Raw genomic sequence first — 14,362 nt, forward strand, 5'->3', positions numbered from 1 at the left:
TAGAACAGAGAGCTCTTGTGGCAAAGAGAGACAGGTGAACTCTTGCAGCTTCATGCAGTGTTGGAAATTAAAGCAGCTTATGCCTTATGCTGTCTACAGAATATAAAAAGGCGTTTGTACTTTCCATTAGAGTAGGACAAATGCCTCCACCAGTTTAGCATTTTCCAGCATCACTTGAAATCCTAAAGTGTCCTCTTTGTAATAATTTCAAACATCTGGCTAGAATAAAAAAATCCCATAACATCTTTACTCTGCCTAGTTATATTCTGAAAGTCTAGTGAACTTAAGCAAAGTCAAAATTGGAAGCCAGTAATTAGTAGTGTGGCCCAGAGTTCCAGTCCTGTTCAGTATCTTCAATAATGACCTGGATGATGGTGGAGCTGTTTGTATCTGTAGAAACATGCTGCTTTGTGGAGTCTATTTGAGTATATGAATTGCTTGTTCTTAATGAGTTCCTAAGAGCAAAGGTGAGTGTAGGACTTGGGATAAATAACAGGAATTTTCCTCATCAGCTCTGGTTCCCAGTTGTGGGGGTTTTTGGTCAGGATTTGTATAAGTTTAGAGCAAGGAGGAGGTGGTCTCATAGTACTCCTGGGAACCTTTCTGCTGTTGAGCCAGGCTTGCAAAAGGCGACTCCAAGTTACCCTGGTGCCTATTAATTCACTGGACTGCTGAGCTTGTACAGTATTTCTTAAAAATACCGAAGCAAAACTGCCTTATATTCATGTAGTAAAATGCAAAACTCTGAATGAAGAGCTAAAGCCTTCCCTGAAGAGTGTTCTAAAACTGCTGCTAAGGATGCAGGAGACACATTGGTGCTTATAAGTGGCTGCTTAAATCCTTTAAGGGGATGATAATGCTAAGAATAACTCACAGAAATACCCTTACAAAGAAAGAAATTTCAGGAAGGAAGGAATTTCAGGAAGGGAGAAAGGAAGTGAGGAGGGAAGGAAGCAAGGAGGGGAGGGAGGAAGGGAGTGGTGGAAGGATGGGGAAGGAGGGAAGGAGGGGGGGAAGGAGGGAAGGAGGGAGGGAGGGAGGGAGGAAGGAAGGAAGGAAGGAAGGAAGGAAGGAAGGAAGGAAGGAAGGAAGGAAGGAAGGAAGGAAGGAAGGAAGGAAGGAAGGAAGGAAGGAAGGACAAAAATATTTCAGTGCTCATTCAGATAGTCACTAATTTCAGCAGGTGTTTGATGTCTGCCTGCACTTTCTGAAAACTGCTACCAGACACACCAATTAAGAATTGCTTGAGGCAGTGATTTTGAAGATGGAAATCCTTTTTCAAATATTCTCAGTTCTTTTCTTTTTCTAGCCATGGGACGTTTCCATCCTCTTTTCACAGTAGCACATAAGGCATGAGGTTTGTTACTGCTGAAGCAATTTCCAAGTCTTTTATCAAGGCACAAGCACTTCAATACAAGCTGTGAGTTGCTGATCTGGGACATGAAGGTCACCTCACTCAAGGGTTGATTGATCCAGACAAGGGAAGATGCTGTGCAGGCACCAGGCACAGCCTTGGTGGGTCTGATAGAAGTGCAGAAATGCTGCCAGGACCCTCTGGGTTGTTGCATATTCTCAGTTCAGTAGGACCCATGGGAAGAGGTCTACTCTGTCATACCTGCCCTGCTGGGGGAACGTGGTAGAGTTGATAAATTTCTAATGGAGACATTAAGTGAGGTGCTTTGTTTATATCTATTGTGGATCAACTGAGATTATGTACTTACTGGAGATTATAAATCAACTTTTTATTGGTTCCCTGAGACAGACACAACAGTATTTATTCATCCCTTTTCTGTACAGAACTCATTAAGTAATGCATGGGAAAACAGCTGTGTGTCTTCATGTTTGCAAATGAGTTTCAGTCCATTAAAGTTGTGCTGTGAGGCTTCAATTCCCAAAGTTGTAACAACATATGGCTGATGGGCCATTTGTAATATTGAAATGTTGCAGTTTTGCATTTGGGAAGGAGAACATCTTACAAGAGAGGAGTTGTCTGAAAGTAGAAATGTGGTTATGGAAATAAGAGCACTATGGAGATAGATATATAATTTATACTCTACAATGAACAAAATTCTTAATTACAGAGCATCTAATGTTGCGATGAGAGTTTATCATCAGTGAGGACTGCTGCTTATAGACAGTGAAACAGTGCTCACCTGACTCTTGAGAAGATTTCTATGTAGCTGTTCCCTGCTTAATTAGGTCAGTTGGAAAAGCAGTAGACAAGCTTTCCTGGAAAGATATCCTTCAAAAGATGTAAAGGAAAGAAAGACATCAAAACACCAGGGAGACTGACAGCAGTTGTTTATAATTTTCTCCATATCCACTGAAACATAGTTAACCTATGTAACTAAACTTAGATCATTGTTTATACTGATATTTAAAATATGACATTCTGCTACTTGATCAGACTTAAAAAGGTGAGTTTTTTCACCTATTGTAGCTGACCTAATAACAAATAGTGTCTGTCTAAAAAACACATCTTACCTTGTGTAAGTTGGACTCTGCTTCAAATGTTTAGGAGCAGATGAATATTTCAGATTTTCCTGTTTCCTTAGTGCTTGAGTATTTGATAATACTTACAAATCTGTTATTAAGCAATAAATCTAAATCATTTTCACCGGTGACTTCCTTCCAAGTGTGTTTCACACACTGGGGAGATAATCACCACTTAAACATTTTTGAAGGTTCTTAACCTTCAAGATTAACATTTCAGTTTTAGTTTCTATTATACATTGTAAAACTATCTATTATTGCAAATTCATGTCCTAATATGTAAATTTATCCTCTACAAATTGGGTATTAATGCCATGGTAGATTGGTCAAACACTGTAGGATAGTATGCAGTCATCATATTGAGTAGGAGGATGTGTTTTCTACTCTTGAGTGCCTTTGCTTTTGAAACTACTGGCAAAAGAAAAAAAATGGGAGGTATATTATTGATTAGTATTTTGAGGGATTTTTTTAAACTTGAAGTAAATGTTAAGTTAAAATTAATTTGGTTTTGATTTTTTAAAATCCAAACCAAATTTTTTTTGTCAGTAAAAAAATGTTAAGATGAAGTATTCAATAATTTCCATTGTTTTTAAAACAGCACATGTGTTTTGGGTGCTTTTATGTTTGTTTTTCTCTTAACCTTAATATACCTTAGTCTAACTTTCATAACTTCACTTTGGCAAAATATAATCAATTAAAAAAAACATTTGCATCCAACGCAATTTCTAGATGCCCTGGAGCACTTCTCTTCATCTCCCACTACAGTCCCAAAAGGATTCAGGTCTCTGGATTTCTATGTGCTGCATCTGCCAGTCCCACAGGGACGTCTGAGGTACCCAAGGGCATCAGAATTATTGTATCTTCTCATGTTTAAAAAGCTGAGTCTTATCCTACTCAATTATTTTAATTTACTATTTTTATATTTTGTTATTTATGGATGCTAACCTGAGTCTAAATGCATCACTGAAAGGAAGATCTGTCAGAAATTTTGTCTAGCTCCAGCATACCTCTAATATTTCTTCCTAAATAAGCTCAAATATATATGCTGGCTGCTGATAATAATCCCATGTGAAAGCTCCCCATTTCCCATTGCTTTTTCTCTGAAATTTATGCTTTTCTTGGAGATGAATAAATGGAGACAAATTATGCCATATAAGTGTGCAGTGAAAAGTTAGCTGTTACTCCAATAAAAAGCTGGACAAAAAAACATCTGGGGAACTTGCAACAGATACTTTAATTCTCCCTCTCAATACTTCCATGATCTAACATGCCATTTAGTGAAGAGAAAATCATGGTACTCAGACACCAGACACTTTCAAAGCTGTTTTAAGTTCTTATCCAAAGGCCATTTACTCAGTAACAAAAATCTCCTGCTGATTTCTGTGAATTTTATATCAGACTTCTACAGCCTTGAGTCTGTGATTTTCTGTACAGATTATTACCTGGGAAGATACTGATACCTGAGTAATCTTCTTGTCAGAGTTATAGCTATAGTAGGGACCTGTAAAAATAAACATCTGGCTACAGAACAGAGGTGAAATACACATATTGTCTGAGTTGCCTCTGTTTTAAACAGGAAGGTAAGCAATTTTTAACTGTTATTGAAATATACTTTGACAAATTGGGTAACAGAAAGGGTCATGCAAAGAGAAAATTGTGTCCAGTAGGGCTATAACTGTGAGATTAACATCCCCTGCAGCCAGAGGAGATTGCAGAGCAGTGTTTGGAGTGGTGCAAGGAAGGGAAGAGGAAGGCAGTTGTTTTGCACCTTATACTTGAGCAGCTGCTCTGAAGCCTGAGATGCAGAAGTTCTCTTTTCTCAGCTGCCACATTATCATCACCACTGTGCCATACCCTTGACTAAAGGAAGAAAAGTTAGTTCTAAAGCTAAGATATTAGTTCCATCTCAGTGCTTTTTCAGTCCTTGGCCCCAGGCCAGCGTGGTTGTCCTTTACTTTTAGGAGTGTTTTATGTGGTGTGGTAGCAGATTAACAGAGAAAGGCTGAACTTGTGCAGTATTCTGGGCTTTGCATGCCTAAGTAAATTTTCCCAGTCTGTTCTGAGCAAGGATACAATTTTTTTTTTTTTTTTGTGGGGCAAATGGAATATTTCTGATATCCAATTTTTGTGCCAAGTCTGTACAAGAAAGGACGAAATTGAATTGCTTGAATATGAGCAGACAGTTTCATCATGATGCCCTATGGTACCTTAGGTGTCCCTGTGACACTGGCAGGTGTGGCACAGAATATCACAGAGACCTGCATCCTCCTGTAGCTGCAGCAGGAGGCTGAGGCAAGATGCTCCAGGGCATCTAAAAATTAGACTAGATGTAATTATTTCTGTCTCTGTGTGTGATTATATTTGGCAAAATTAAAATTTTAAAAGTGTTCCTGTTTTCTATAGAAAATGAAAAAGAAGAGACTACCAAATCACTATTTCCTGGATATTTTCAGTATCTTGCATTGGATGCCAGAGGCTTTTGTCTTTGTTCCCCACATACAAAATGGGTAAAATATGTCATTTTACAGAAGAACATTATACAAAAAGGTCATTTCTGTTTATAAGTTGTTCAGCACTGTAGTAAATTCATCACAACCCCATCCCCAAGGAATTAATTCCAGAATAAATACTTAAATGGTGATTATTTAATAGTGACTGGTAAATAGACTTGCTCACTGAGATCACAGATCATCCTGTGCACTGAGTGCTAAAAAGGGGAAAAGAGTATTTATTTTGATACCATCTCCTGCTCATTTCAAGCATTAGAGGTAGCCAAGCCCTTGACAGTGCTGTGAGGCAGCATGGTGGCTGCACAGGGATGCAGAGCAGGGCTGGGGAGTGCCCTGTGCTACCCCATGTCCAGCCTGAGCCTAGGAGAAGCTGTCTGGGGTGTGAGCATTTCCCTTGGCTCACTCATTCCTGTCTCTTGGACAGGAGACAGGATGGGGGAAGCCTACCTGGGAGCAGCTGGGGTCAGGATGCTCAGTAGGACATGGGGATCTCCACAGCACAGAAACCCAAACTCCGGGCAGAGAGCAAATGAGGAACCTGAGTGAGGAGTAGTGGCTGAGTTGGAAATGGGAGATTGTCCAGATTATATGTCCAGATATGTCCAGACTATGCTTTTAAAATAAATAGATAAAAATAACTAAATCTATTTATTAAACTAAAAGAGGAGAGGTTTAGCACAGGTGCTAGGAAGAAATCCTTCACTATGAGAGTGGTGAGACACTGGACTAGGCTGCCCAGAGAAACTGTGGATGCTCCAGCCCTGGAAGTGTTCAAGGCCAAGCTGGATGGGTTTCTGAGGAATCTGGGATAGTAGAAGGTGTCCCTGCCCATGCAGGGTACTGGAACAAGGTGATCTTAGAGGTCCCTTCCAACCCATTCTGTTTCTTTGTTTCTGTGAAATTATTTAGAGGGAAACAAAGAGAGTGAAGCCTGTCACAGTTGCATGTTTCCTTTACTCCTGTTACTCATCTCGTACTGGGATATTTAATTGGCCCATGGGTGCCCATGTCCAGGGCACTACAGCACTTCTTCCCAACCTCTGTTGCATGGCCTTATTAACAATTCTGTTCTCCCTTTAAAATATACTTATGTGTATATTGTTTACCTGGTCTGGGTTGAGAGTGTCTTCACATTTCATCAAAATCTTCCTAATTGCTGAGAATACTAAATGGCACTGGTGCTTAAATAGATTATTGAATTTGATAGGGGTAGTTCAGCTGTCAGCAGTGCCTGTTGACATTTCTCCATGCCACTTTCTTTTCCACCTTTTGATGGTTACAATAAGTTCCATCTTCTGCATTTTAGCTGATGATTTTCTGACATGGCAACATTTTCTTTACTGCATTTCAGTGCACCATAATCTTGTTTCATTTGCAGCTGATAAATCCATGCCATACTTTATCTCCCTCCCTTCCACCCAATCTTCTGTCTCTGCAGCTTTGCACTTTATTCCATCAACCTTTGAATGAGCCTGTGGTTGTCAAACTTGCTCTACTGTTTAACTGTCTTTTGTAAATACATCAAAGCCAGGTTTTTCATGCTCCAGCCTAAGCAAATATCCATAATGTGACAGTTTAAAATGAAAATTTTACCATCTTGACATGTCATTCGTACCAATTCTGAGCAGGTGATGAAATCAGGTCCCCTGTAATTAAAACATTTCATGCTCTTTTAAATTTTTCCTGAAATAAAATGGGATGTAGTTGTTTTCATTTTCCCCAGCAGTGCCTGTGTGCTTCTTCTTACTGCTGACAATTGAGGTAAAGTGCTTTAAGTGTCTTCTCAGTCACCTACTCTGTCTTTTGCCTTTAGCTTATTACTGCTTCTGAGCACTGTCCCTCTATATGTCCTATTCTATTCCTTCTTAAAGGGGTTATGAAACCCTCCTTTTGCCTGCTTCTCTTAGTTCTCTTTAGAGGTTCTAGTTCAACCTGATTTCCAGCAATTTTGATGATCCTTTAAGCTTATATTACTCCTACTATTTCTTTTCTGTACTGGAAGGAAGGAGTTAAGATTGTATAATGTAAATGAGGAGAAAAGCAAGTAGAGCACACGCTCCAAAATGTTGAATAGGCATGAAATATTTTGAAATGGATGGAGAAGTTTCCACTGGCTTCAGTGACTTTCTGATCAATTCATGCCAAAATGGCAAGTGGGAGCATATTTATGAGCATTTCTGAGTATTTATGAGTTTACCTTAAGGTTTTAGAAGTTAGCATGATAAGAAGTATAACAGAAATCTTTAACAGAGGAAATAAAGGAAACTCAGAGTGTTATATGGCAAAAATAAAGGGCTTTTCATTATAGTAGCAGTTTTCTATTTTTTGTGGAGGATAAGTTCAGAGTCTTGTTCATAAGTTTTTCAAAATAATGCTTTCAAAAAGAGTTATTTGAGATAAATGTGACCAACATAGAAAGTCTCCTATACACTATAGGAGACTTTAAAAGGAGTGTAAGTTTATTCCACGGAAATCTCCATAGGTAGGAGGGAAGAATGCTGATAATAACAGTATAGAAAAAATACTTTTTTTTCCTTTAAGAAGTGTCCTTGACATGGTGGGAAAAAACCTTCAGAAAATATGATGGGCTGATCAAGAGTAACATTTTTATCTGGAGGTACTGTCAAAAATTATAACACCCTATAATTTTTTTATATGGTACATAGCAAAGATGTTTATATTGCAGGAAATTATTCCAGGCAGATATGGAATGAAGGTGACAAGTTTTATTGCCTGTTTTCCCAAGTTATCCTTTACAAAGCAGTACCCACTTGATTATATAATTATTGACTGGTTTTAAAGACAGAACCTTAGTTTTCTAGTTTTTAAAATAAGATCCATGCTTGTTTGTCCATAAACAATATTCACCACTTTTGGTCCATCTACATTACAGAAAGTTTTCCACTCAAGTGGAAAAAAAAAGAGAAAAAAGGAATTAAGAAATAGGGTCTTGAAGCCTTCATGGTAATGCAGGCTCTTAGGATGACCAATTGCCTCAAGCTTTAAATTGTTGGAAAAAACACTTTCTCAAGTTGTTTTCCCATCCCAGGAGAATTTTTTAAAAACACTTCTCTCACCTAAAAGGACAGGTGAAAAGTTTGATTAGGAGATACCCCACCGACTATTTCTGGGATTTATTCAGTTTGTTATCTTGGGCCCTGTTTCAGGTTTGAGACATGGATTACATCCCATACCATGCAGAACATACTTTAGGCTTTGCTGAAATGAAAGAATGGAAAATAAAAACTGACAATGGAAAGTGCTTTGGGGACTTGGCCCTTGAGTAAAGTGATTTGAGAGGGAAGTGCTCAAACCACTTACTGAGCTTAGGAGGAACACGTCATTCTGGTGGTGGACACAGTACTTTGAATGATGAAAAATTACAGTGTTTCCTATCAAAGATATTTTTCTTCCAAGTGTCAATTTGGGAGAGTATTACTGACTCCTGTTTGCATCCATTTGCAGGAATCTCGGTGGCCTTTCTTGTTTGGAGCCATCATTGTTCCATCATTGATACAAGTTGTGATTCTGCCTTTTCTTCCCGAAAGCCCTCGGTACCTCCTACTCGAAAAGCATAACAGGAGCAAGGCGGAAAAAGGTAGGATATGTTCCTTTTTGCAGCAAAGGGTGTTTATTGTTGGGATTCAGGCTGGAGACACATGATTCTGGTACCACACTAGAAGCAGAATATCCTCATAGGAGAGAATCTCTTGACAATAATTTTCCTCACTTTTTCATTTGTCTCTGTATGCGTAAATATAGCTGTAGCTTTGAAGTTTTTATAAATTAAATTCTCCAGCAAGGTAACTTATATAACATTACACATACAGTGATACAGAACTAACCAAATCATCCTGCTGTTGTGTGCCAGCCGCTCTGTGCAGGGTTCATTTGAAAGTAAAAGGTGGTTTCAGTCATCATGGCTCTCCCTTATCTACAGTCTTTGCACTTTGTCTAATAAAAACACAGATTCTGTTGCTGCTTTTTTCCCCCCAGTAGTTGCTGTGTTCTGTAATTCAATAGCCTTTGTTGATCTAATAAAAACCCCATACATCTGTTTGACTGAAAAATTCCAGTGCTTCCATATTGTTTCAGCTTTGCAGACACAGAATATTTTGTCCTTATTCAGGTTCCATGTATAAAACTATTTGCTTGCGTGATCACAGTTGCTGCATTCCCCACCCCAGTAAATTTACTAGGGTCCCAATAGAGGTGAGAGAATGTTAAAAAGTTTGGTTTAGCTTATTATAACAACATATGAAAAACAGGAGTCTATAAAAAAGGAGTCTGATTATAATACCAAAATACCAAATATAAGTGCTTTACAAATTATTCTTAAAGACTTTGTTTGAATATGACCCTTAACATTTTCAGTCATGAACTAGTTGCTTGCAAAAACTTGTAAAGTGTGTATCAACACCTGAAATATAAGTTTAATAACCTTTTAGCATGAAATTAATGCAACTCCATCTAGTTTCTTTTACTTTGAAACTAACAATTGGCCTTTTTTATTCTGAAGAGCCCTCTGAAAAAGCAATAGCATACTGATGAAGAGACTCCCATGTTGTCTCAATTTGGTGTTGAATGAAGAATTCTATAAAGGTTGGAGCCTCAGACATAGAGTTCAATGCTTAAAAAAAAAAAAAAAAAGAGCACAAAAGCAACAAGGTTTTGGAAAGTGTTCTTAAGGAGTCAGCAGAGTTTTGAGGAGGCAGAGAGCAGCTTTTCCAAGGAAAGGGCTGCCCTGCCAGTGGTGCTCAGAGCAGGACCTGGCTCAGGTTGGCTGTTAGGTGGAAACTTCTGCAGCACCATGGCTGGGCAGGAAAGAAATTTGGCTTTTGGGTGCCAAGTTTAAACTGGCTCGTTTCTGCCTGATAAAACTGTAGATAGATTTCCGGAGCTATGGCTGGCAAAGGCTCTGCATCTGCAATGCAATTGCGTAATGTTACACTTGCTATGAGGAACCATTGAAAATCCTGCTACAGTACCTGGGGACCTCAGCACTGACAGTGAAACTGGACCTCTCATAGGTAGAGTTGAAAAATTAGAAAGCATGGCAGTAAAATAACACCACCTGCCTTGAAATTCACACCATTTACTGTTGCTTGGTAATGTGCCAACTGCACTCTGGGATGTTTTCAGCATACGTGTTCTGAAAATAATTTGAAATTTAATCCAGAGGCATTGGAGGTAGGTTCTGGAGTAGAAAGCATGAGGAGAGCAGTTGCCTGGGGAAATGAGCTTTAGCCATTGGTTTACTGATTAAAAGAAGATGGCTTTCATGAGCCACCCTAAGGACTATAAATTTAGATACTCAGAGAAAAAAGAGACAGCTGATATAAAAAGCTTTTCAAAGTAACTGCATATGAATATATGCTTTTGGATTTTATTAATTCTATAAGAAAAGACTCAATTCTGAGATATGTTGTAATACACAGTGTAACTCATTTTGACTGTGGTCTACAGTGGAATTCAAAAAATAGGAGAGTGAATCAACAATCGAGACAAATCATCTGGATATTCACATTATCAGCAGAAATGGGGGAGGAAAAGTCTAAGTATTAAGAAGACTGGAGGAGTTGTGATTTATTAAAATGCCCTTCTGCTTGTAAGTCATATAATGACAAAGCAGAATTCTTCATTTTAATGATGACTACAGTAATGCTTTTAAATTATTTGCCTCTTAGCTTAAATCTGCATATTAATATTGGAAAATTGCAACTCTTTCTACTGACTAAATCCTTTTTCTTTCCCTTAATGGATCAAGGCTATTCATGCAAATATATATTTCACTGTGGATTATACCTTGTCAGAGAAATATAAAACTATTATTTGCAAAAGGTCTGCTGTATTTAAAGCTGATGACTATGTTAGTCTTTATGAAATACTCCAAAGTATGCATGTATGTCAAAGCTCCTAAAATGGAGCCGACAACATTAATCTTCCTAATTGTTATAGAGCAATAAAATCCAGTGAGATAATTTAGGTCATTGAGTTTCCACGAAGTTTTGCCCCTGTTTTCATCCCCCCCTTTTCTTCTCTGTCTCAGGAGGCAACAAGCCTTTACCTACCAAAATACGAGTGGTGTCAACCTCTTTTGTGGCAGATATCTTTAAGGGGCAAATAAGAGATGAGAGAAGGGGAAGGACCAAAACGTGATGTCTGAACAATGAAAAAACAAAGGGATGAGGGTGGAGGGTTAGAGAGGCATCATGTGCAAGCCTAAGCCACAGCACCGTGAGAGAAACTATTCTTTGGGGCACAGGGGCAGCGATGCCTCAGATGAGTGAGGTCCCCTGAGCCCCATTAGCCGGGCTTTACCCAGTGCCCTGCTTTCCCCTTTCCAGCCGTGTGCGCGGTGCGCGGCTGAGCCGACACACGGGCGTCGTGTCTGACCTGCTGCTCTCTGCCGCCAAAAGCAGCACTGACAGATGAGCTTGGCTCATCTTCCTGCATGTCACCAACCTATATCCTACTCCCTGAGACCCAAAGGATCTGAACTATCTCTCATATTCCTGTCTCTCACTGCTGAGCATGGGAGAACTGATCCATGTGTTTTGGGGAGGGAACTGTCCACTGGAACAGCAGCATAATCTGTAAACCTGCTTTGCTCAAGAACAAAAATCTGGTAATGAAGCAAGGGCAGAACCACCCCAGCTCCTCTCCCAGGTCCCATAACTAATATTCTTCTCATTTGATAAGAAATTGCCTAGCATTTAACTGGTGTGATCCTTCTCAATCAAGGCCAGACAGCAGAAGAGAAATGGATATTCAAGTGGTTGAAGAGAAGGACTTTGGAAGGAGATTGTGGAAATGAAAAGTGACAGGGATAGAAACAGGAAGAAAAAGAAAAACTTGCTGCTGTAGTTACATCAGTTTACCATCCAAGTTCTAGGACAGTTAAGACAGGGATTTCACACTGGCTGTCTATTAGTTGCATGCCAAGTGCACCCCTGATCTGTGAGTATCACAACGATGTAAAATAAATAAAATAAGTAGTAGTGATAAAATGGAACATTTGTTACAACTAAAAACATGGGTTATTAATACTTGCAGTTGGAGAGTTGAGGTGTCTTTTTTGAAGTGCACTCTTACAGGGAGGAATCTTGCATTTTCTATGCAGCCACAGTAGCAGGTCATGTAAATCAATAATTCAGCTGGTATCCCAGCTTGCCAGAGAAAAAAATATCGTTATGTCTTAAGGGTCAAACAATTTGTATAAAATGTCACAGCAACATCTGTTTGTGACATACAAAATCTGTTCATCCAGTATGTTCAGTCATACATTAAAAGTCCCATGGTTATGAAAAAAGCATTGCAATAGGAATAATGAGAAGCATGGATTTAAATTTTCAGAAAGATGGATTGGGGTTGATATCTTTTCATGTGACAAAAGAGCAAGGCCACTCCTGATTTAAAAAAGCAGGCAGCCAATTTTTTACGAAGCCCTTCAGGGGGCCCACATGGACTGGAGAGGTGTTAAACCCAAACTTTAACAGCAGGAACAAGTGGCTGCAAATCCAGTGATTAAATTGGTTGTTATGACTGACAACAAGCACACATATTATTTATTTTTGTTTCTCTGTGGGTTTTGTATGTCTGTAAGGATTAGAAACTATTCTTACTGGAAAGGAAGAGACAGCCATGACTACTGCACTTGCTGGCTTTTGATGATGGCTTCATCTCAGACTTTTACCTGCCAAAAGCTGGAGTGATTGTGGTGTGTCTGATTTGTTTTTAAACTTTTCTTAAGCCTCCTGTCTTTTAGAAAGGATATTATGTCATTGGACCTTTAATACAACTCTGTTTGCCAATTCTTGTGTTATTTTAGTGTGGCATGTATATGTTTTGTTTTACCAGTACATATTGGCTAGTTTCAGGTGAACCTGAACAAGCCTATTGATGTGTGTAAAACCACAAATACAAGCAGGCAAAAATATAATCCTTAACTGGATAATAATTCAAAAAAGATCTGTGTATTCTTTACTTAGAAGAAGAGGGAGGTGACATATGCGAAAAGCCTGAAGTAATTTGTCTGTAGTTATATTTTCTGAGATTTTTTCTCTTAAATTCTGCTATGCTGCATGCTATTAGGTAATCTATATTTTTCTAGATTTAAATAGCATTATTATACTTATATCTCTTCTAGGAAGATTATACTTATATCTCTTATAGGAAGATATACCCGAGTTATTCTTCTGGATACACAGTACTCTAATAACATTAGTTTATATGAAATAACTGTTAGTTCATGTTGTGAATTATTTCTGTGGTAACGTGGAGTTATTACAGGGAAATTTCTACTATCTATCTTCAACAGTGGCCAAATAAGATGCTGTTTAAGCAGAACTTAGACAAAGATATGTGAGACAGGGTGACACTGGATTTAATATAATTGATCATCAGGGAAGTGAATGTGTCCATGGGAAACAGATAACAATAATATTCCAGCAGCTTATTTTAGTGTTTTTTTTCCATTTATTTTCAAAGAATAAGCCCAAACAGAATTTGACTACTTCTCTTTTTCTGTCTCCCTTTGCCTGGTGCTGGCTTTATACTGTAAACCACTCAATAGCATTTTGATCTTTTAAAATTTCTTCTCAAAATTCACATGCTAATTCTGTTGATAATAACTGCTTTCTTTGCCAAGTCCTGGAAGTACTATAGTGGAAAAAGAATTAGTAATTCCCTATGTTGCTGAGATGTTGAGTGCCCCTCTTCAGTTAATTTAAAGGCCTGATTTGTTTTAGAGATGGTACCAACTGACTTTTTTTCCAGATATTTGAACCTTTTTCAGGTGCTTCACCTTCACTTAGGTGAGATGAATAAAAACCGGTGGAGTAAATGGAAGGGCTTCCTGACTTCTTTCCCTTTGACTGGAACCATCCAGTTCTTTTCCTATTTTATGAAGGCAGTATTCCAGCTTTTGGAGGCTGAGCTTCTAAAACCTTCTGATCCAAAAGAATTAAATAGGAATCTGGAAATTTTTAAAAGTTTCTAGAGCTGCAACTCCTTAGATGTTTTAAGTGTTACATGAAAATAAAGCTTCCCTACAGAGAGAGGCAGCCAGTCACGGAGGGAAATGAGTCATTGCAGCGAGGAGAGGAACGACTTCTGTGCTTCTCAGTGCCAGCAATGCCAGGGTTTAGACTGTAAAACTAATAAATTGAACATCACACATTGAGAGACTTTTGAGTTTCCCTTGCTCTCTGCTAATGCAGAATTTCTTTCCACGTTATTTATATATAAAATTGTGATTCTTATGGTACTGAAAAGCTGGTAATGGAAGAAAATTAAAGATGTTGAGTAGCAGGAAAATGTTTTTCCAAGAAGGTTGGGTGATGCCTATTCAAAACTGT

At 38.5% G+C, this 14,362-nt stretch overlaps 1 protein-coding gene across 3 annotated transcripts in view; it reads left to right on the forward strand.

Annotated features, from left to right (window-relative positions):
• SLC2A9 (solute carrier family 2 member 9) overlaps positions 1-14,362 on the forward strand; it is a 78,519-nt gene that overhangs the window by 22,439 nt on the left and 41,718 nt on the right. For all 3 annotated transcript variants that reach the window (XM_054295715.1, XM_054295714.1, XM_054295717.1), the window contains one exon: positions 8,469-8,601. In XM_054295715.1, coding sequence (XP_054151690.1) covers positions 8,469-8,601 — 133 coding nt within the window. The remainder of the gene's footprint in view (positions 1-8,468; positions 8,602-14,362) is intronic.

This window comes from Melozone crissalis, unplaced genomic scaffold, assembly GCF_028551555.1.
Source record: "Melozone crissalis strain CALT ecotype California unplaced genomic scaffold, PUWL_Pcris_2 ptg000006l_1, whole genome shotgun sequence".
NCBI classification, from domain to species: domain Eukaryota; kingdom Metazoa; phylum Chordata; class Aves; order Passeriformes; family Passerellidae; genus Melozone; species Melozone crissalis.